The following is a 22,821-nucleotide window of genomic DNA, read 5'->3' as shown; positions in this document are numbered from 1 at the left end:
ATGTCGCGTTCTAATGGAATATGAATTTTTTTTTGGTATGTTGACATTGCAAAATGTATTTAGCATTGAGTAAAGAGATAAGAATGAAATGATAACTGAGGGATTTTAAGAATTGAATTTTTGGCGATAATGTGCATTGTTGGATGAGGAATTAGGTGCTTATGAGGAATTGGGTGCTTATGAGGAATTGGGATGAACATTTGACATTTGGAGGAGCTATCTAAGATGGATCTCTTGGGTATGATTGCTACTTTATGAACATAAAGCACCCAGTCCGATGCGACTCAAAAAAAATTTTAAAAATTTTTCAATTTTTTAAAATTTTTCAGTTTTTTAAAATTTTCAATTTTTTGAAATTTTTCAAATTTTTTGAAACTTTTCACATTTTTTGAATTTTTAAAAATTTCATTCAAATAGATATATCAAATTTTTAAATTTTTTAAAAATTTTTGAGTTTGAAAATTTTTTAAATTTTGAATTTTTGAACTTTTGTCATTTTTTTTTGAATTTTTATCCAAACTTTTGAATTTTTTGAATTTTTGAATTTATCAAATTGTTTGAACTTTTTCAAATTTTTGAATTTTTGTTCAACCTATTTTCAAATTTATACCTAATTTATTTTAAGCTTTTCAAATTTTTTAAATTGTTCCAAATTTTTTGTAACTATTCAATTTTTTTTGGAATTGTTCAAAATAAATTTTTAAATTTTTCAATCTTTTTTGAATTTTTTAAATCTTTTAAATTTTGACAAATTTTTGCAAAGTTTTCAAATTTCTTCTCTGAGTGTCCACAATCGTTCTTAATATTACTCAGTGGATTACGTTCAAAATAGGCTTAATTCTAATGAATAAACACGCAGTTCTTTGTTCCATGTGAACCTTTTCAACTATCTTTAGAAAATTGCTAGGTTGATTGATTTATTGCTGAACATCAAGAGTAATTGATTGATGACGGAGAAGATAGACTGATGAGTTAGTATAATATAAAGCTATAGCTGAACACTTTTACGATCAATTAGATTTTACATGAAAAGGAAATTAAGCAGCTAGTGTTACATAAGCGATTAGCTGCAAAATAATTAGTTTCAGATCTAAGGCTTAATAAATATTTAATTTCTCTACATTTCCATCAAGTCTATTCAAAATGCACACCTAAAATCGAGAATAGTGACCTTTCTGGTGCTCATGAAAAAGACACTGAATTTTATGTAAATTAATAAAATATTCAGATATCTTTAATCTTTTTGATATAGACGATTGTGGTGCAGCAGACAATTTTCAATGTTAAGCTTGAATTTTCGCACAGTCATAAATTACTGATGTTAGGTTTGGAAGGTAGTATGAAAATGTTTGTAACCTTAGGATGTAGCCCGAAAGACAGTTGACATAGAAATGGCCAAAAATGCAGCACGATGTCAATTAGATTGAGGTCTGGTGCCGGATTTCATCAAATCAGGTCTTGAGCTGGAGTTACGCCGATCTGCAGTCTAACTTTTGGCCATTTCTAGAATATTTCAACCCAAGCAGCACAACGTGTTCACCAGGGTATCACGTCGCCATATTACCTGTAAGATGCGAAGTTGAACTAATGGCTGATTGGTCTGGTCATTAAAAAGTTTTAGGTTCGAATCCTATCAGTTCCAAAGTTGTACTTTTCCAGAACTTTAGATACTACAACTGCTTAATTTACGAGATCAATAAGGAATTAGAAAAAGACAGTAGAATTGCGTTTGGTATTGGCAATTGGCAGACGGAAGCCAGCGATAGAGCTAGCTTTAGTTAGGCCTTATCTATGGGAGGCAATAAATTGCAGTTGTTAATCTGTACGAAAAGCAGTAAAGTAATATGGTAAGTAAGTAAGAAGGAATTAGAGCTCCGGGCAATGTAAGACTCGTCTAAGTTAGCAACTTGAAGTTCAACTCAAACAAATCGGAACTGAATGTGACAGGTTACCTTAAGAATGAAATATTGATAGAACAGCCCCAACCAAACCTGAAAGTATCACGTTTTGCCAATTAAACAAGCTTCATGCTCTGTGTTTGTTGTTTTTATTCTCATAATTCATTACATCGTGCACCGTTCCTTCCCAGTTCCTTCAATGTTTATTCAATTTAAACGATTCGTTGACCTTAGACCAAAATTTCTTTTTCTTTGATTTATGATCAAATCATTTAACTACTAATAAGGCACTTACCTACCTAACATGATAAATCGATGATTATTTTTGGCAAAATATCCAATTGACAGTAGCAACTGAAGTCGAAAAGATCAGATAAAGTTCAAATTTGCTATGATTAATACCTCACGATAGCCATCTCTATACTTAACAATTGTTTAAATCTACTTAAATGGCTAAAAGGTAATAAAACACATCAAAACATTGTTTTTGAGCTTTATTAATTGCTAAGTTCTTTATCATATCTGTTGTAGTTCTTCATCCGGTCGATAATGAATTCTAAATCTATTGGGCATTGCCAAATATAGCCAAATATAATCAAGAAATTATACAATCAGGAAATGTTCTTTAGCAGATAAAAAAGCAGATCAATTCAAAACGGTTCCTGATTTTTATATGAACAGGTTTGGGTACATTCTTCATGCAAATAAGACATTTGCCCGAACAGAACAAAGTATTTGTTTGGGGATCGAAACTTAGGGTTCTAGATGCCGAGATTGAGACTTAACGGGTAGTCTTGCTCAGATTCTAAAAACCGAGACCAATACAATTCGGGAAGTCTCGTTCATGGCATCGATCCCCCAATGAGCACTTAGTTGCTGACTCCTAATGAACACTTACTGCTGTTAGGGTCCATGTCGTCAGATTCTTGAGACCGGACGTGACCGAGACTTCTGCAAATCCTAACCACTACGTTGCCGTTTTAGTCGTAAAATGCGTAGTTGGTCTGATGACTCCATGACGGCTGATTTCGATTAGCTGATTTGATTAGCTTTACTGCAAGATATACGATTCGCCGCACTGTGACGCTCAAGTTTCTTATTGGTTCTCTTAGCCTCTATTTAAGTATTTTGGTCTCTAGACCAACTCACCCTGCAATAACCAGAGTTGAACCATAGAGGTCATGAATCACAATTGATCTGAACGGTTAGCGAAGTAAGCAGTGCCGCTCGGGATTAATATCCAATAATATTTCGGATAACAGTGCTCGGTTTGTTTTGATCATAAACATTCTTTGACATTTAACCAAATTTTTGCACACGAAAGAACTTACGACTCATCGTGACTTAAATTTAAAACCCCCAAAATCTCATCATATACTAAAATTAACAAGACGATACATTAATTGCATATAATTAAAGATGATCTTTAGCTTAAGTCGTGCAAATAATTCCTCAAATTGCCTTTAACAAAGATGCAGTCTTAAAAGCTTTCCATTAGCACTGAAATTAATTATTCCAAGGTAAATTCAACTTTTTCAATAGCTTATCAGTAAAACATGAACTGTGAACCTTGTGCATGAGTTAAAGAAGTCATTTTAAGTCTTAATTGCTTTTTGATAAATAATTCAGCTTAAGAATCAAGAAGTAATTTAGTAAATATGCTGCTTACTATCTTAATGAGCATTTATATTCAGCATGTCAAAAATAAACTTGAATAACATGTTGATATTCATATCACGGACCAACATTTTATGAAAAATCGAGAAATAACAATCATTAAGTATAGACACAAAAGACATATTGTCATGTGAATCAATGACACAATGACTAGTTAGTCGCAGCAGAAATGCTTTATTTTAGAGATTTGTTACAAATTGTTTAGAAATTATATTTGTTAATGATGACTGGTCTCATGAATTAGTATTATATATAAGCCCGAGCTGTTGACAGAGACACTATTGCAATTGGTATTGGCAGAGTTGTCAGATGGGTGCCTATGGATGGGTGCCTAGCTGTATCATGGTAGAGGCAAGCTATAGTCAACGATAGGGCCAGTTTCAGGTGACATCTGAGGGAGGCCATGGATCACAATTGACCTGTATAGCCAACTAAAGCAAAAGCAAGCATAAGATCAAGTGACATAAATGAAGAAGGCTCTGATATGGAGTATTTAAGGCATCAAATGGAACTTACCTCTGTTTGGCAGTCATGTGGAAGCATTGAGGAGGCACACGGATGCCGCTTCTGTTTGACAGCCATGTGGAAGCCACGAGAAGACACATGGATGCCGGCCCCTTTAACAGTCATGTTGAAGTCACATGAAGGCACATGGAGGCAGTCTCTATTTATCAGCCATGTAGAAACCGCAAGGTGGCACAAGAAGGCAGTCTCTATTTGGCAGCCATATGAAAGCCTCATAAATTTGTGTTGCTCGGGAAGAGTTGATTTCGTTTTTCAGATGAACATTTTTATTCATTATTTGGAAGATATCATTAAACTTATGTCAAAGATTAATGAACGATATACTTCCAGTTGTTTAACATGATTCTTAGTAAGACTGCAATCGAGGTTACATGGATATCCAGAAATTTTTTTATAGAATACACAACTTAAGGGATTTTTGGGACTTTTTCTTAATCCAAAAAGAATTTTGTCCAAAAATGAGGAGAATAGTGGATTTGATCCCAAAAACCTCTCCTGGATACGTTCTGGGGCCAGTTTCTTAACCTACCAGAGAAACCTTAATTAGCCCGACTGTTACCTCCTTTAACTCTACTCACGCCCTAGCATGCCTAGAATAGGGTGGGACAAGAAAACTAAGGACATCTGGGATAGCCTACCTGTGTAAATTATTGTAGGGTAACTCGGATAGGTTAGGAAACCCGATCTCTGATTGCAATAGATAGACAATAAGTAGCTTATCTTATTCTTAAAACATACGATTTAATGTAATTACTCATAGAAATTATCCCACAAAACACCTTCAAGTGTACACGTGGGTATTTTCCCAATCTAAACTCTATTTCACCATTTGATGCAGCACATGTGTTATCAAAAATAGCTCTTAAAATACTTAATCAGTGCTTGGAATTACCTGGCTTATAATAACAACCCAAATTTGATATGCTTTATAGGAGATGATTAAATAAGACTTAATGTGAGGAAGAAGTACTCAAAATGTTGTGATAAAAAATCATTTAACTCCTCACTTTTTGATAAGGGAAATGCTATAAAAAGTAGAAAATAATGATTAATTTATCAAACAATACAAGACCATTAAAGTGAATTGAAGGCAATCAATTAAAAATGTTTCAGAAATTTTTGATTCTGCTCTTTGTGCATTTTACTATAGCCAGTATTCTGAAAGGCCGAGTTCCAATTAGAAATGCAGTTAAGAATGCTAATTCTACAACACCTGGAACTAATGTGACATGGCCAAATTTCAATACAACAACGTCAGTGACTCCACCATTGAATTACAGCACGCCGGGTCCAATTTTCAATTCCACGACTCCAAATTACTGGAATTCATCCACGCCACATCCAAATTACAACCACACGACTCCAAATTACTGGAATTCCTCGACGCCGGGTCCAATTTTCAACCATACGACACCAAATTATTGGAATGCATCCACGCCACATCCAAATTACAACCACACGACTCCAAATTATTGGAATGCTTCTACGCCACATCCAAATTACAACCATACGACACCAAATTATTGGAATGCATCCACGCCACATCCAGGTTGGAACCACACGACACCAAATTATTGGAATTCATCCACGCCACATCCAGTTTTCAATCATACGACACCAAATTATTGGAATTCATCCACGCCACATCCAAGTTGGAACCACACGACACCAAATTACTGGAATGCATCCACGCCACATCCAGGTTGGAACCACACGACACCAAATTATTGGAATGCATCAACACCAAACCCAAATTTGAACTATACGACACCAAATTATTGGAACTCATCCACACCGGGTCCAAATTGGAATTTCACAACTCCAGACTATAACGTGACAACATCATGGCCTAACTTCAATGTCACAACACCAAGTTACAACTATACAACACCAGGAAATATCTTTACAACCCCAAATTTCAACAACACTATGCCCAGCTTCAATAGTACAACGCCAGGTCCCAATTTTAACTATACCACATCAGGAGAAGTCTACACAACACCAGGAGGAAACTATACGATGCCAAAATTAAAGCTTAAGTCTCTATTACCTTAATTTAATTCGATCTAGGGGCATCATAACAATAATTTTAGTAATTCTACAGAACACATGCGGCATGTGCTACATATGATGATTTCATTGATTAATAAATTTGAGTCATTGTATTGATTTAAAATTTTGTTATTTTTTGTGGGAACGTGATAGCAGTAAATAGAAAATTGATAATGTTTGACAGCTTAATGGAAGAGACAGGTCAAAAGTTTGATTGCTTTCGTAATTGTATCTACTCATTGACGTAATTTCTAGAAATTTGATTGAGAAAATTGCTCTTATGTGATAAAAGTCTAGACTTGTTCTGGGTGTCTATGTGAATTTTTTGTTGCTGTAACTGTTGGATCTTGTGTCTTGGAACAATACAACATTGTGAGCTGTATAATGAACAATTTTTGAAGAAGAAAATTTAAGTAAGTATTATACTACGTTTCCTAACAGCCCGCGATAGCTCGATAAGTAAGAGCAATTGACATGTTGTCAATAAGACGTGTGTTCAAATCCCACGTTTGGTGATTGAAAATGAAGTGAATACAGTCTTCATCAAATCATTTCACGTATTTTTTTATGGATTGCCATCAACATGGCAATGAAACTGTGTCCATAAACACACCCATCTAGAATTCATACCCAGCTACTTGCTTGAAGACTACTGTGATTAGCAAAAAATGTCACAAAAATGGCAGCCAAAGGCATTGAAATTTATACGGCCTTTGAACGGGTCATCAAACCTTTCAGCAATCATTGTAAGTATATCGTTTAACATATTTTGGGAAGCAATTAACAGAGCTCCCGAGCGACACAATAGCAATTGACATCTTTTGCTTTGCCAATATCTTAAATACTCCCTCTCAGAGCCTTCTTTATTTGTGTCGCTCGCAGTTCTAACTCTGAGTCTCATTGACTAAATTTCATAAAATTTTACAAACATACTACAAAATCTACAAAAACAAATCTCAATTCTGTTGAGTCTTATGAATCAAATGATTGGTCTAGTTGGTCTATAAATACACAACAGATAACGTTGTTGACATTTTACTCCACAAACATTTTGTGATTGCTATTTTATGACATAATTGGATTATCAAGGCAAGAAATATTCCAAAAATTCACATTTGGCATTGACAATCAAAACATTTTTATTCAATTTTACTTCTCATCATCGTGACTACTCACAAAACTGCTTTGTTTACAAATTGATTACAGTTCTAATACACTTTCCATCCTTGAGCAGGTCAATGGCATCATTAATGTCTTCTAATCGCATTTGATGAGTTATAAAGCTTTCTAGGTCTAATTTCCCGTCCACAAATTGATCAACTAGACGTGGAATGTCATCTTGAGTTTTATATCCACCATAAAATGATCCAACGACACTTTTACCAACCTGAAGTTGAACAGGCACGATATTAATTGTCTTATCACTTGGAGCTATTCCAATAAGCACACAAACACCATGTCCAATAATTATTGAGTCAAATGCTTGATTTATCGTCTCCATTAGTCCAACGCACTCAAATGAAAAGTCAACGCCGCCTTGAAAGTTTTTCTTCAAATAATCAGCAATTGGCATGTCAAGTTCTTTTGGGTTCACACAGTCAGTGGCGCCTAATTTTTTGGCAATTTCAAATTTATCTGAATTTATGTCAATTGCTACAATTTTGCTGGCCTTCATCGCATGACATCCCATAACTGTAGCAAGTCCAATAGCACCGAGTCCAAAGACTGCACATGTACTGCCTTCACGTACCTTAGCTGAATTAATAGCTCCGCCATATCCGGTCGGAACTCCACACGATAATAAGCATGTCTTTTCTAGCGGTGCTTGTGGATTGATTTTCACACAATTATTTACACTTACAACTGTATATTCTGTAAATGTTGAGGTTCCCATGAAATTATAAATTTCTTGTCCTCGACATGTTATGCGTGATGTTCCATCCTTCATAAGACCCGTGAGTCCATACTTCATGAAATCTAAGCATGCATTTCCAACACCAGCTACGCAGACTCTGCATTTTCTGCATTGCGGTAAGAACACAATTAGGACATGATCTCCAGGTTGTAAGTTAGTGACATCCTCTCCAACAGATTCAATTATTCCTGAACCTTCGTGGCCATAAATGCCTGGGAATTTTCCTCTTACTTTGCCAGATATGGATGCGATGTCGGAGAAGCACTGGAAGGTAATTAGGTAGACTGTGAGAATTTGAAATTACTGGATGTGGTGTCTGTACAGAGTGGAATTTGGGGAAGGTTTCTTAATCTAGCAGGGATACTCTAACCTATCCGGGTATCACCTGCCTTGACCTTACCCCAACCCTAACTAGGAAAGAGTGAGTAACTTAGGTAACTTAGGGCAGCCAAGATGGACTTCGTGGGGTATACTAGGATAACCTTTCCTACCCGGGCAGGTAAGGGTAAGGTAACTTGGGTACGCTATGAAACCAGTCCCTGGTGTATCAAGCCATATACAGGCGAATCTGCCATTGCATTAGTAAGACCTCTGTGTCCGAGTGGCTAGATAGACTTAACAGACCAGATCACTCTTTAATAAGGGCCTGGGTTCGATTCCCACCAGACACTAGTCCCTCAACACTCTAGACAATGTGTTGTCGATATGAGCACAATGTTCGAAATTAATTGGCACTTACTAGTCCAGTAGCCACAACTTTAACTCTCACTTCACCACTTTTTGGCGGTGACACTTCAACTTCTTCGATTATTAATTTTTCACCAGCTTTCCAACTCACTGCAGCTCTACATTTGATTATATTACTCATGACTGTATGAAGGCGTTCAGCTCTAACACACAAATGAGACAATAAAAAATAATGATAATTATAAAGTGGAAGTAGAGCTACATTATCGTTATCTATAGCCTTATTAGGTAATATTTGAATAATACCTCAAATGTCATGATTGTAGAACTAGACTTGAGAGCTTCTTTATCATTTTTGAGAATTTATGTAGTCTAAATAGAAAGTCATCTTGAAGATTGAGGCGAAGACACTCGAAGTTTATTGCCCGAAATTTCACTCATTATAATTTACAGCACACAACATTTGTCACTAGCGTCAATTAACATTTCAAGTCAAGCTAGAAAAAAGTAAGCAGATTGAATTTGGAGATTATACCTGAATGAGAGAATGTCAGGGAGAATATTGAATGAATTTCAAGTTTACATCAATTTTTTCATATGAAACTTCAAAAGCAGAATCATTGATAAGAAAATTACTTTTTATTGTTCTATACAGCATATGCTTATGCTCATGATTAATAATATAATTTAGTTCATTTGCCCTGCTGTCCTTCTGTCTGTCCTTTCGCTCTAAGCTACACCTTCTTTTCACAAAAAGCCCATAGAAACCCGGCTTACAAGGTTTTATAAATTCCTGCCCGTCATGCTTGACGGAAAATTACTTTAGTCATGAATATTCTCAGTTTCACATGTCATCAAGGTCGTTCGAGTTCAAGATTGTTTGAGATGTGTGTCTTCATATTGTAAAACTGTAATCTCGATCAGTAAATAATCAAATGGTGACATTCGAGCATCAAATTCTCAAGACCGAGACCAGACCCTGGATTATAAGAGAATTTTCTGAATTCTCGGAATGAATCTTCAAATTTCTCGACTAACCCGGATGTCTTGGACTCGACATCTTACTTACTTTACTTCCTTGGCTGGAGCGCACGAGACCCATTGCCGCGTATAAAGAACGTTTGTAGACAGCTCTATATTTCGAGAACTTCTGCCAATTAGGGACATTGAGAACTCTAGCGTCTTTATCTCGCTTAGACTCGATATCAGGAACCCTTAAAGTCGATCTGATAGAAAAAGTACAATACTGACTTATGAATCCCAAGAGGAATATCTGGTCACATGCTCCTATACCCGGTCTATATTGACGTTCCCCCGATCACTGCGCTATCGGCAATTACTCGACTTTATGACAAAGTGCAAATTGTAGTCCCCAACCTGATACACCACCCGTGTGTACTACCACAATATTTATAATATACTGTTCTGATTCGTAGCTGACTTTCTGGATGGTAAAAGAGCTCGTGGTCGTCCAAAAAACTCTTGGAAGGAAGCTGTCGATAAAAATAGTATTGCACTTGGTATCGGAAATTGGCAAGTGGAAGCCAGCGATAGAGCCTGTGGGATGTCATGGATCACAACTGATCTGTCCGACCAGTGTAGTAAGTAAGCTCAGAACTGAATCTACTCAATAAGGTACTAAGTCATACAACTCAAAATATTGTATATATTCTCAAATTAAATTATTGTTTTATAGTAAATATCGTGACACATTAATTGATTAAATATCAAAATTCATAGAATTAGCACATTTTAAGACTCGGAATTGTCGTCACCTTCTGCATCTTTTGATAATTAACTAGAGAATTTCCAATTATCATCGTCTATTAAATAGTTCCTAAAAATAATTCACAATTAATAAGGACAAATTATACATACAAGCATATGCTGGATGGTGTGGATGCTCATTGGCACCAGAAGATGGTCATTGGTACCATAAGATGATTATTAAGCACATGCTTGTATGTTAAGGCTTCATGACATTTCATACCTAAAATTATCAATCTTTTTGATGAAATTTTGATGGACTTCCTTTAAATCAACATGTAAAGCACCTCCATACTCAACAGGTAAATTCTCTAGACCGACACGTTCAAGCAGAGTCTCAACACCCTGAGTATGAAACCTAAGAACTTCCAATGTCTCCTTCTTCATGAATGGCTTCATAAATGAAAATAATTTGTCAATGACTGGCGATGGATTTACGATATTTATTTGAGAAATTCTTATTGGTGCTGCTTCTTGGAGGTATTGCATGTAAAATTTTGCAGTCATTAAGTTCCTCAAGACCTTCCAAAAATGCCTGAATGACAATCCTTTCACGTCCATAATCACAATTTCACCTGTGGCTATTTCACTGTTTTCAGGATCATCATAGGAACAGAACCTTGTGTCAAATACCATCAGTGCCATTTTAATACAGTCTCCATAATTAAAGATTCTCGGATCTACATCACTAAATCCACCAATTGTGATTAGCTTCTTGTCTTTTGTCAATTTTGGCATCGGACAAAATCGTCTATAAATAATTATCGGAAGCATTAAAATGGAAGGAATTAATTGATTATTGAACTTAAACATACAAAACTTTGCATGCTGTTTGCATTTCCTTTGTCGTGATGTCACGATTTGTAAATAAATTCGGCGCACTTGATCGCAACTTGTAGTTTAACAGAATCAAGTCTTTGGTTTGGTCTAGGTCATTATCGCATACTTTTAAAAATCTCTCCAGGAGAACGTCAGCTGTGAAAATTGAAAATAATAAACAATTTTTTGGCAAGTGCTTTGATAAGATTATTAATTAATTGTTTTTTTGGTAAGGGAGCTATTGATGAGTTATGTCGAATGAAACTGTTGAGGTTTAGATTCATAACTGCTCGGAACAAATTATTCATGGCCGTCAATAGTGGCCACTTGGTATCCAAGTATCAATTTTTATGGCAGCTATATGGCTTCCGAGTGTCAATTTTTATAGCGATCACATGGCATACAAGTGCCAATTTTTATGACGACCATATGACATTCAAAAGCCATTTACTATGGCAGTCATATAGCATCTAAGAGCCATTTTATGTAGTGGCTATATGGAATCTAAGAGCCAATTTTAATGGCGGTCATATGGCATTCAAGTGACAATGATCATGTTAATTGCCATAAAAATAGGCACTTGGATGTCATAATGCTATATGGTCGCCATTTGGCTGCCATAATAAACATGTGCTGATCGGGATTGTGTAATTAGTTGATCCCAATTGTATAAATTCCTAAGGATTTGTTTCCTTGTCCCCTCCCTAATGTTTCAAGCGTCGACCTCTCCCTTAATTTCCCTAAATTCGTTATGTAGCACGTGAACGATTCCGGCCTCTAGTATAAAAGAATGGTAGTCTGTGTTTGAATATTGGTCAAATGTATTACCCTAAGTTCTTGCCCATTGAAGGTTAATGAGTATATAGTCAAGCATAGTCACAGATGACTACTTTGCGGGTTAGAGGTGGTCGAGCAAGTTGGGGACGACTGTGGGATAGTGACGGTTTGGAGTTTGTCTCCCAATCTATTAAGCCTTCACTTTTGACAAGTCTTCTGCACACAGGTCAACTCAACTTAGCCCCTTCACTCAACTTATATTACCCTTCATTTTCCCATAAACCCACAATCCTCAACTTACGAATGTTTTTAGGAAATTTTCCATGATTTTTTATCCATTCCTTTAATTCGTCTATCGGTAAAATTGTCTCACTTGCTTGACAATCTTCAAAAATTTCATCTTCATCCATTGACGCAATAAATTTTAATTCTAACAAACCAATAAGATTGAATGTGCTTTGAATACTGACAATACCAGAATCACATTTCAAAAACAAAAATTTGTTACAAAATAAAACATTAATTTTGGCACAAAACATTGAAACATCGACAAAACATTACAAATGTTTTTCAAAGCATTTCAAATGTTTTTTTTCTTTGTTTGCAAGCTTTCAAGTCATGCGAGATGTTAATAATGTAAATAAATGGTAAAATACCTCAACATTTTGATGCTTTTTAGCACATTTTTGAAACTTGTTTTCAAAAAGGTAGCTTAATAATGCACTTTGTTCGTTCGTTCGTTCGTTCGGTCGGCTGTTCGGCTGGAACGCGAGATCTTGAAAACTAGACATCGTAGAGAGCTCTAGTTTGTTTTAATAGCTTAGTTCTATCGAGTTATTGGGTTATCGGTCATTTAGAAGTTTCAAATCAACGCATAAATACTATAATTAACAGTTTTTCATTTTCATATACAACATCAACAAAAACAACAACACGTTTTTTCATTGTTTTACAGTGTTTTTCAATGTTTGTCGATGTTTTCACAGTGTTTACTGAACAATGTTTGAATTTTTTTACCGTTATGAGGTTTGAATTATGAAAATCCGTTAAATGATGAAGTTCTTAAATTTTTGGAAGTTTTATATGGATCTTGTTTTTAAGATCTGGAAGTGACCTGGATTTTACTGGATCTTGTTTTTTAGGGTCTGGAAGTGACCTGGATCTTACTGGATCTTGGTTTTTAGGTCTGGAAGTGACTTGTTAATCAATTACTGATCGCTGGGACAAAAATGCGCTTAAGTCCCTCGATCGATAACACGAGGACTTTTGTAATTTTTTCTCAATACAAAGACTTGAAAGCTTTTTTGATTCAATCATCAAAGTAAACAGCTGTTCATCGACTAAATTTTACAATATTTTTTCTATTATCATCGCTTCCCATGTAATTTAAGAACAATTTGATTATTATCTACAGTCAGTACCCTTTATTTAAAATCACTTCTACATATGTATACGCAACATAGATCCGGCTTCAAAATATTCATGCCACATCAAGGTCATTCAAGTTCAATGTTAATTTTATTAATAAATAGTTATCTTGTTACACTTAGCATATAGGAACAATTTTTCGTTTACATTTAGAAAAATGTGCACAGATGAAAGAAAAAAAAATTTGTTTTTAATTAGATTAAAATTTTTTTAATTGGCTAATGTGTATCAGTTAGGCGCACATCCAGAGCTGGAGATGGAGGAAGTAGATTTTGTAAAAATTAAGCTAGTTTAGGGCTGATGATCAAATAGAGTGATGGCCTATTAGGGATAAATCTTTCTTTTTTGTGGTGCACCTTGATAGTAAGCCTCGAATGAAGCCGCCACACACGGCTCATTCAGTTCATGGCATTCCTAAAAATTATTTGCGGCAAAAAGGTTGCCCACAACAGATATGGTAGAATTCCGAATAATGGACCGCAATAGGGATTCGAACCAACGTCACACGATTTTTGGTAGCATGCTCCTACCACTGAGCTATCGAAGTTACTTGATTAAATGGCAAAGTTTCATATATAAATTATTCATCTTATGTATGCTTTCAGAGTTGCCAATCTTCTTCCATTTTTTGTTTTCTACAATCGACAGTCAACGATTGGTAATATTTGATAGTCTTTTTCCCGATTGCCGTCGGCCAATTGCCAACTCTGTATAACCCTTACCGCTTCGTTCCCAATCATATACCGTTGAAAGCTATTTTCAACCAGTCAAAGTCTGACTTGCCATGACTCAAAAAAGTTTGAACAGCACTTGTTTTACACGATCAGATAAGAAGATTTAAAGGCTGAGTTCTTTTGGCATATTCATTAGCATATTGCCGGCACTTATAACTTGCTAATAACTTATCGTTCGCCGCTCTTTTGCCTAGCATGCAAAGAGCTTCGCTCTTAAGAGTAGAGCAATCTGAGAGCAACATTCGTGAGCATCCCAAACTAGCACATTTAAGTACAGTAACCTCTCGAGTACATGCTCTTAACTTGATAAGGTTACCTCCATTTTTAAAATAAATGCTTGGATGACCCACCAAAAGTATGAATGGAAACAGCGTCATATTGGGAACCAGGCATTTTTTGAAGGTATTTTTTGGCATTTCCATTTCCAAAAACCTTGAAAATTGAGGAATTTTGTCCAATTTAGGAGATTGACGCCAAAACCTCTAACCCTTCTAAATAGTGATTGTGCTGACTGATGGAAGTTACACTGACCTGATGCTGTACTTGCGTACATGCAATATTCGAGATCAAATCAAGATTTGTTTAATTATGAGAAAGTATTAAGCAAGTATTAAGCTTAATCTTCTTGATCAAAAGCAGTGGTGGGCAACCTTTCTTTTCGTGGCACTCCATAGTAATAAGTCTCGACTGAAATCGTATACGGCTTATTGTTCGTGGTATTTTAAAAACACACATGACCGCGGCACAAAGGTTATTGACCACTGATGCTGCTCATGCTTAATGCTGTTCAATACATTACATCCCCACCCCCTCCTCCGTTCTGAATGTAAATTCAACATCAATATTTTTTGAATAACTTTTAGATAAAATAGGTCAAGTAATCTTTTGCGGACTTCATTAGCACATTTATGAATCACCATCACGTATTTCATTATTTATCATCAACTTTACAGCAGAATGTCTCCACGTCATTAAGCAAATCGTTATGCAAAAGACGTAGACAAGAATAAGACTGTCGACTCTACTTCATCTCCATAACTGACTACTGCCTTAAAACCTTTAAAATACTTCTATTCAGTGCAATATCATCAAAATTGTAAATTTTTTTGTCACATTATGTCTTGTCATGATTTGTAATTATGACGTAAACCGCCAATTATCATCGTCGAGTAGGAAGTCCCTAAAAAATCAAAAATTCTATGTCATTAATGGCCAAAATTATGAAATTATTGCTACAAACCGGAATTTTTCAATCATTTTCAGCTGATTTTGATGGATCTCCTCAACATCCACGTCACACGTGCCTCCATACTTTGGCGGTAGATTCTCTTTTCCCACAGTCTTATGAAGCGATTCAAAGCCATTGGAATGAAATATTAAAGTATCCAAAATTTCCTGTTTCATGAATGGCCTGAACAGATTAAACATCCTATCCATAGCTGGCGATGGATTAATTATATTCGTTTGACATATTTTTATTGGAACTGCATCCTGCGTGTAATGTGTGTAAAATTTGGCTGTTGTGAAATTCTTGACAACTTTAAGGAAGTGCCAAAATGACATTCCTTTCATGTCCATCACGATAATATCACCGTTGGCTATTTGATTGGTCTCAGGATCATCATACGAGCAGAACCTCATATCAAAGACCATTAGTGCCATTTTGATGCAGTCTAGGTAAATGAATTTGTTAGGATCTGGGTCTCTAAGTCCGCCAACTGTGATTAGCATTCCATCTTTTGTGAGTTTTGGCATTGGACAAAATTGCCTGGAAAAAATTTAGTTAGAGTTATTGTTATTTAGGGTAGGATCTAGATGGCAAAGGGGATGGGATGATTGTCAGCAATGTCTGGCTACGATTACCACATGCCTGAATATGATTTGCAGCAGTCTGACACTGAAATATGCCGTTTAGCTGCTTTTGGGAATAGGAACTGTCACAAAAATTAACAAAATTAATTTAAATCGGAATTGATCAGTTCCGCTACCTAATCCAAAGTGAAGATGTGACAATTTCAATCAAATCAAAGATTGCGGACCAATTTCTCTGGTACTGGTATGCAGACTTGGCATGCAGATTGCCCTTACAAAAATTACCAGCTTCCTCCGATAGTCTGTTCCGCAGATTGTCGTGTTCCGCCGATGGCTCCTTTACAAGTTGCCGTCTACTTCCACAGGTTGCCGTCTACTTCCACAGGTTGCCGTCTACTTCCACAGGTTGCCGTCTACTTCCACAAGTTGTCGTCTACTTCCACAGGTCTACTTCCACCTACTTCAACCGATGGCCCTTTCCACAGATTGATCTCACTTTAATCCGATACCCACTTTCACATGATGCCACCTACAAAAAGGTGGACTGAAAAGCGGCAAAAACCGGCTTGTGCCAACTCTGCTGGTCTGGTTTGGTATGGATGTGTCACTTTATAACACTAGATGTGACACTAAACCGTTCTAGTGATGGGATTATGCTATGACGTACCCTAATACATTTTTCCATGAGAAATTGGGTCCCTGTCAAGCAAAGTCAGAAACCAGAAATTCGAAATCGAACGGAATATCATCCTGGAACAGGAATCCAGCCCTGCTTCTCTTGCTCCTCCCCACCCGGTCTTTATCCTCAAAAATCCTTAATCTAAACATCTCATACGTACATCACTTGGCAAGCCTGTTGCATTTCCTTAGCTGTGATGTCACGATTAGTAAATAAATTAGGTGCACTTGTTCTCAGCTTATAGTTCAGCAGCAACAAATCTGTTGTTTGTTTTATATCATTATCACACACCTTTAAAAACCTTTTCAGAAGGGCTTCAGCTGTTCCATAAATAAAAAGGTATTATTTTGATAAGTTACAGATAAGAATGTTAATGCCCTGCGTTGAACTTACGAATATTTTTAGGGAATTTTCCATGCTCTTTGATCCACTCTTTAAGCTCATCCAAAGGTGAAACTGTGTCGGTTGACGACTGCTCGTCGAGGCAGTCTTCAAAAATTTCATTTTCATCCATCGGTACTGTAAAAATAATTTACGACAGATGACTGTCGAGATTGACGGAACTATGAATACTGAAAATATTGGAAATGTTTTTTGCACAAACAGGTGAAAAACATTCATGAAACATTGAAACATTGTAAATGTTTTGGAACAGTTTATATGTTTCTTTTTGACTTTTTTGACTTTATTGAACTTACAGCTAGTGAAAATTGATGTCAAAGATTAACAACAGTAATTAATAGATTCACTAAAATATCAATTTATTACATTTATGTCCAATTTTTACTTTAATTGTCACACTTGCTTACTTAATAACTAGTTATTCCGAGCGGCACAAAAAGTGTTAGTTGCAATCATAAAGCAATTCGTTTTGCAATGCTAGTTACGTATGGTAATGCATTAAACCAGAGTTACTGAACCTGTGACAGGCAAAAAACCGTACAAATTCTTGATAATTTGTATGGTTTTTCTAACACATTCAAAACCGTACAAATTCTCGATAATTTGTATGGATTTGTTAGAAAAATGTTTCAAATTATCAAGAATTTGTATGGTTTTTACCTGTCACAGGTGCCTGTTTTGCAATTATGCATTAAACTGCAGATTTGCCTTTATTGATTGTATAGGTCTGATTGACATATGTTGCCAAAACGGTGACGTGACGGCAGTATACTTAGAACCATGCTGGATTTTATGTTCAATACAACGTGCCACAATCTCGAGCAACCTCAGGTAGCTCAGTAGGTACGAGCACTTGACAAGTAGTTAGAAAGGCGTGGGTTGAAGTCCCATTCGAGACAAAATCCTCAATTTATCGGTCTCGAATTCTTAATACCCAAAATTTTCGTCAAGAAAACCAGATCGAGGCCGAGACTGGGAATGGATAGTTTTCGGAGTAGTGCCACCAGAAATCCTTAAGCCTGTAGCTGTATGACACTCAAATCAGGAAACAGAGGCGTATACTTTGCAACTTCTAACCCTTTTTGCACCGCTTGGATATTCCCCACAATATTAACTCCTAAATCCCCAAAATACCAAACTTAAATACAATTATTTAATCCTCAATTTTCCAATTATCATCACAAAGTATATAGTCACGATAACTTTCAAAAACTTCCTTTACTTTCACATGATATTCATCTAATGGCTCAGCAGTTCCACCATAATCCACAGGAAGTATATCCTTTGGTATGTATGTATATAGACTATCCAACGATGAATGACATATCAGTGTGTCACGCACTTGTTTTCCTAGGAATGGCTTAACAAATGACATGAATTTATTGAAAATCGATGGACAATTGATGAAATGTGTTTCGATAATCTTAATTGGTGCTGCTTCCTGTCCATAATCAGCGTATGTCTTTAATATACCCAAATGTGACATAATTCTTGTAAAATGCCTAAATGTAAAATTTTCCATGTCAACCAGTGAAATTTCGCCATCAATTAACTCATTATCATCACAGTGAATAAACCGGCAATCCATCATGGCAACAATCAATCGAGTGATGTCATTAAGTTGAAATTTGGATGCATCTGTTGAACTTATACGAAATAATGTGACTTTATGATTATCTTTGGTATTTTTCCTAAATCCAAGACATTGATATACGGACATGGCAGTTTGGAACTCATCGGACAGGACATCGCGATTAGAAAACAGTTCTGGATGCTTTTTTCGTGTCTCTAAATTAAAGACGAGAAGCTTCTTTGCTGCATCGATGTCAAAATCATAAACTTTCAAAAATCGAAGAAGCAACAGCTTGTCTGTAATGGAAAGTAAAGCCATAAATGAGAGTTTTTTACGCTCAGAGACTTTGAGAGTGAAAAGTTTGCATTTGCATGTGGAAAAAGCATGAAATAATTTTCTTTTTCATATGATAGTCTGTATGTTATAATTATTTCAGGCAGTCAATGTGGGAATTTAGCGGAAGTGATAGAATTGGGTGTGTAATTCTTTGGGTTTAAAATTTAAAGCTTTAGTATTGAGCTTTGGGATGTGATGCATTGAGGGCATTCAACTTTATATCAGGACAGCAGTGTATTTGGATTCAAAGTTGCAAAACAGGTACCTGTGACATGCAAAATCCATATAATTTCTTGATAATTTGTATGGTTTTATAACAAAATCCATCCAAATTATCAAGAATTTGTACGGTTTTGCCTATCACAGGTGAATGTTTTGGAACTCTGTTTGGAACCAATAGACAAAAATTGACTAATTTGATTATTTTCGTCAGGTGGATGCCATTTAGTTCTGAGTGTATACTTGCCATAGTATACTTATTGTAGCATACTTATTGTAGTACACTCATTATAGTAAACTAGTTTATCATAGTAAACTAGTTTGAGTATACTTATTATAGTATAATTATTATAGTATGCTTGTTATAGTATGCTCATTATAGTATACTTATTATAGTATACTTATTATAGTGTACTCATTTTAGTATATTTATTATAGTACTCATTATAGTATACTCATTACTCATAATAGTATACTCATTGTAGTATACTTATTGTAGTATACTTTTTTAGCTAACATAGACGCAAGTGGCATTCACCTAACGGAAACTATCAAATATGTCAATTGTTGTCTCTTGGTTCTAAGTATACTAGCACATCAATATGTCCAATATGTGCCAATCAGGTAAGTAAATAACTACGTGAAAAGGGACAACAATTTTAAATCCTCAAATCTCCAAAGTATCAGAATGTCTTCAGCTTTTCTTGAAAATATCCCAAAATCATTCCATTCCCTCTTTTTCTAACACCACAGTTCATTTACACCAGTTCCAAAAATACATGAACCTTATCATATCACGATTATAGCCTTAGTTGTGTGAATATATCGATAAAAATATAAAATATCTTACTTATATTCTTTGGTAGTCGTGGATTTTGTGCAATCCAGTCTTCAAATTCCTTCAATTCTCTCTCATATGTTTTGAACAGACGTTCGGCTGACATTTCTCTTTTCTCACTTTTGATCTTTTCTGTAAAATAATTGAAACTTGGCTGAATTTAAGGCTTAATGTTATCACAAAGTGCAAATTTCAACTAAATTACAGCATTAATAATCAATTATTGTTATGGATTAAGCCACAAACTAAATTCATACCTTTATTAAGCACTTTGTTATAGCCCGAACTGATTTCTTCAAGGACGTTGCTCAAAATAAAATAATCTGCGTCCGAAAAATGAGAATAAAATTATTTAAACTGATACGTCATAAGAATAGACGTATTTTCGAGATGTTCACTAATGGAACTGCAAACATTTAACTGAAATTTTATAGTTTTGTAATTCGTTCTTGTTAATTTATGAAGAGTCATTCCTAAGTGATGTCAATGATTTAGAGCAGTTGCGGACAACCTGTGTGCCGCGGCACTTTAGTTTACCGCCAAAAAAATTGGAAACGTCGTGATCCGTATGTTGTGTGCGGTTACTGCCGTAGAAATAGCAGCGCTGAGGCAGTATTGGTTTGGCTTAGTTACAGATCTAGTCTTCTGCTCGACTCACATCGACGTACGACACATCTTTCGGGTAAGACTAGTGGACATTTAAAGATGGACGATCAAAGTCGGGAAGACTCTGGTGAATCCTGGCTATTATGGCAACTGTACTCCCAACTCTGGTTGTGACAGATGTACATCACTTGTAAACGACCCCATTAATGAGTTTTGTCAAAATTCGTTGGTTTAATGATTTAATCACAGATATAATTATTGTAAAATTTTAATTGCAATGTCATCCAGGTTAACGTGAGAGACATGAGTGACATACACAATAATTTATCAATTCCGGAAATATGTCATTATTTTTGGACAGATCAAAAGTTCATATTTGGGCTTAGACGAAAAAAAAGTTCCATTTACTTAAATCACTGAAAACTTTAAAAAACGACTTCTGTTACTTAATCTGAATACTAAAACTCAAGAAGGAAATAAAAATACAGCCACTAGTTCTATTTCAGCTCATTAATCAACTAATTAAGTGATTAATTTTAATTTTTTTAGAATTTTAGTGAATATTTTTGTTGTTGTAAACTTCGAAAAATTTGTATGGAAAAATTCAAAATTTTCTTAACGTATTTACAAAAAATCATTAATTTAACTACTTTAAACAGGTTTTAGGCTAACTTTTGATATTTTACAATGCAGAGCAATGAAAAATGAACAAGTACGACTAATTTTAGTACCTTAGTCCTCATTATTCATAAAATTAGAAGCATTTTTGTCGAAAAACTCAGATTAAGTAACAAATTTTCAGTGTCAGAAATCGAGTTTGTTTTTGAAATTTTGGCTTAATTATAGCGTTTTGTTTAACATATTATACATCAAAATGTTCGTTTTTTAGAACTTTACAAGATAGATGATTTAAATTTTATTCTAAATATCCAGGAAAAGAGAAAAAAGCCAATTACATCACATTTATGACACTGAATTTTCGAACGACTAAGCCCATTTATATTTCAGTTAGCATGTGGAATCAATTTGATGCACTGAAAATGATAATATTACTGGCTGCATCAATTTTCACTTGTCATCATCACGTTTATGAATTTTATAAGTCAGAACAATGAGAGTATTGAGAATCTTGGGAGTTTTGTAAGTCAAGTCTATTTAAAGCAAACATTTGATATTGATATTAACTCATATTAGGGTCAATCCTGGTCAATATTTTGATTAAAAGAGTCACTTTTTCAGCTAATTCAATACTAATTGAGAGAATTTTATGAAAAAGAATTTTATGTCTCAAAAACGACCGTTAATTATTTTCAAAAAATATTTTTTGAGGTTAAAATTCAAAAATTTTTTGACCGTTACTTCAATTTTTCTTCGTAACGTAAATTTTTATTTTATAATAAGTTGGGTACGAAAAGTTTCTTGAGACAGCCACACTCTGGATCACTTCTATGAAAATATAGGTCGGCTTTATAAGGTCTAAATTCCCGAAAAGCACAGCATGTTCACTCAGGTACCGTACCAACGGTAAGACACTAAGTTACACTTACGGCTGATTACGACCCATTTTTACATCGAAAAATGAGATTCGGCTCATTTTGCCGCTCATCAGTTCTAAAGCATGCACAAACAGCCTTGTTGTTCATGTACAATCTCATGTCTTGCCATTAACATGGCGTCGTAGCAGAACCCTAGCGACTACATTGCCTGCTCGGACTTATACCATGTTTGCATTTCCAATTCTTTCTTAAGATCAAAACTCAGCTGATCACTTCAACAACTTGTTCAAACTACAATTTTCTACGGTCTACAACCGGTTAGCTTCCTAATCATTTGCCATTATCCATTAGTGAATCTCATCAAATCAGAATCAACAATACCCAAAAAAAATAAACAAAAAAAAAGAACCAGAATTCCTAAAAAAAATATTAAATTTAAACTATTTTTCCAAGTGACCGTTTTCTCTCGATTGTAAATGAGAACTGACAAGCTTATTGCTCATATCATATGAAATAATAAAAAAGCCGCATGGAGTGGAGCAGCAAAATATAAACAATAAACAAAAGAATCAATGCTACTC

The 22,821-nt window shown here is 35.2% G+C and overlaps 5 protein-coding genes across 5 annotated transcripts; 1 reads left to right on the top strand and 4 right to left on the bottom strand.

Moving 5' to 3' along the window:
- The first annotated feature begins 5,147 nt into the window (after positions 1-5,147).
- On the top strand, positions 5,148-6,276 carry LOC139100927 (DNA-directed RNA polymerase II subunit RPB1-like). Its single transcript, XM_070653706.1, has one exon. It carries the CDS (start codon positions 5,205-5,207, stop codon positions 6,153-6,155), a length of 951 nt encoding a protein of 316 aa, XP_070509807.1. The 5' UTR covers positions 5,148-5,204; the 3' UTR covers positions 6,156-6,276.
- Positions 6,277-7,260: 984 nt separating this feature from the next.
- On the bottom strand, positions 7,261-10,257 carry LOC139100951 (all-trans-retinol dehydrogenase [NAD(+)] ADH4-like). Its single transcript, XM_070653736.1, has 3 exons — positions 9,061-10,257; positions 8,807-8,957; positions 7,261-8,331 (listed from the first exon to the last, which is right to left on the bottom strand). The coding sequence occupies exons 2-3, from the start codon at positions 8,933-8,935 to the stop codon at positions 7,342-7,344; spliced, it is 1,119 nt and encodes a 372-aa protein (XP_070509837.1). The 5' UTR covers positions 8,936-8,957; positions 9,061-10,257; the 3' UTR covers positions 7,261-7,341.
- Positions 10,258-10,400: 143 nt separating this feature from the next.
- LOC139100952 (alpha-tocopherol transfer protein-like) lies at positions 10,401-12,584 on the bottom strand. The gene is made up of 4 exons (XM_070653737.1): positions 12,419-12,584; positions 11,337-11,496; positions 10,745-11,272; positions 10,401-10,591 (listed from the first exon to the last, which is right to left on the bottom strand). Exons 1-4 carry the CDS (start codon positions 12,525-12,527, stop codon positions 10,549-10,551), a joined length of 840 nt encoding a protein of 279 aa, XP_070509838.1. The 5' UTR covers positions 12,528-12,584; the 3' UTR covers positions 10,401-10,548.
- Positions 12,585-13,616: 1,032 nt separating this feature from the next.
- On the bottom strand, positions 13,617-17,327 carry LOC139100961 (alpha-tocopherol transfer protein-like). The gene is made up of 4 exons (XM_070653746.1): positions 17,164-17,327; positions 16,931-17,090; positions 15,520-16,047; positions 13,617-15,459 (listed from the first exon to the last, which is right to left on the bottom strand). Exons 1-4 carry the CDS (start codon positions 17,282-17,284, stop codon positions 15,417-15,419), a joined length of 852 nt encoding a protein of 283 aa, XP_070509847.1. The 5' UTR covers positions 17,285-17,327; the 3' UTR covers positions 13,617-15,416.
- A 183-nt stretch (positions 17,328-17,510) lies between these two features.
- On the bottom strand, positions 17,511-22,732 carry LOC139100884 (alpha-tocopherol transfer protein-like). The gene is made up of 4 exons (XM_070653650.1): positions 22,622-22,732; positions 20,396-20,461; positions 20,151-20,270; positions 17,511-19,041 (listed from the first exon to the last, which is right to left on the bottom strand). The coding sequence occupies exons 3-4, from the start codon at positions 20,242-20,244 to the stop codon at positions 18,326-18,328; spliced, it is 810 nt and encodes a 269-aa protein (XP_070509751.1). The 5' UTR covers positions 20,245-20,270; positions 20,396-20,461; positions 22,622-22,732; the 3' UTR covers positions 17,511-18,325.
- Positions 22,733-22,821: the final 89 nt, after the last annotated feature.

This window comes from Chironomus tepperi, unplaced genomic scaffold, assembly GCF_022539635.2.
Source record: "Chironomus tepperi strain 1889 unplaced genomic scaffold, CSIRO-AGI_Ctep_v1 contig_73, whole genome shotgun sequence".
NCBI lineage: Eukaryota > Metazoa > Arthropoda > Insecta > Diptera > Chironomidae > Chironomus > Chironomus tepperi.
Note: the sequence above shows the minus strand (reverse complement) of the source record. Positions and strands in the feature narration are given on the sequence as shown.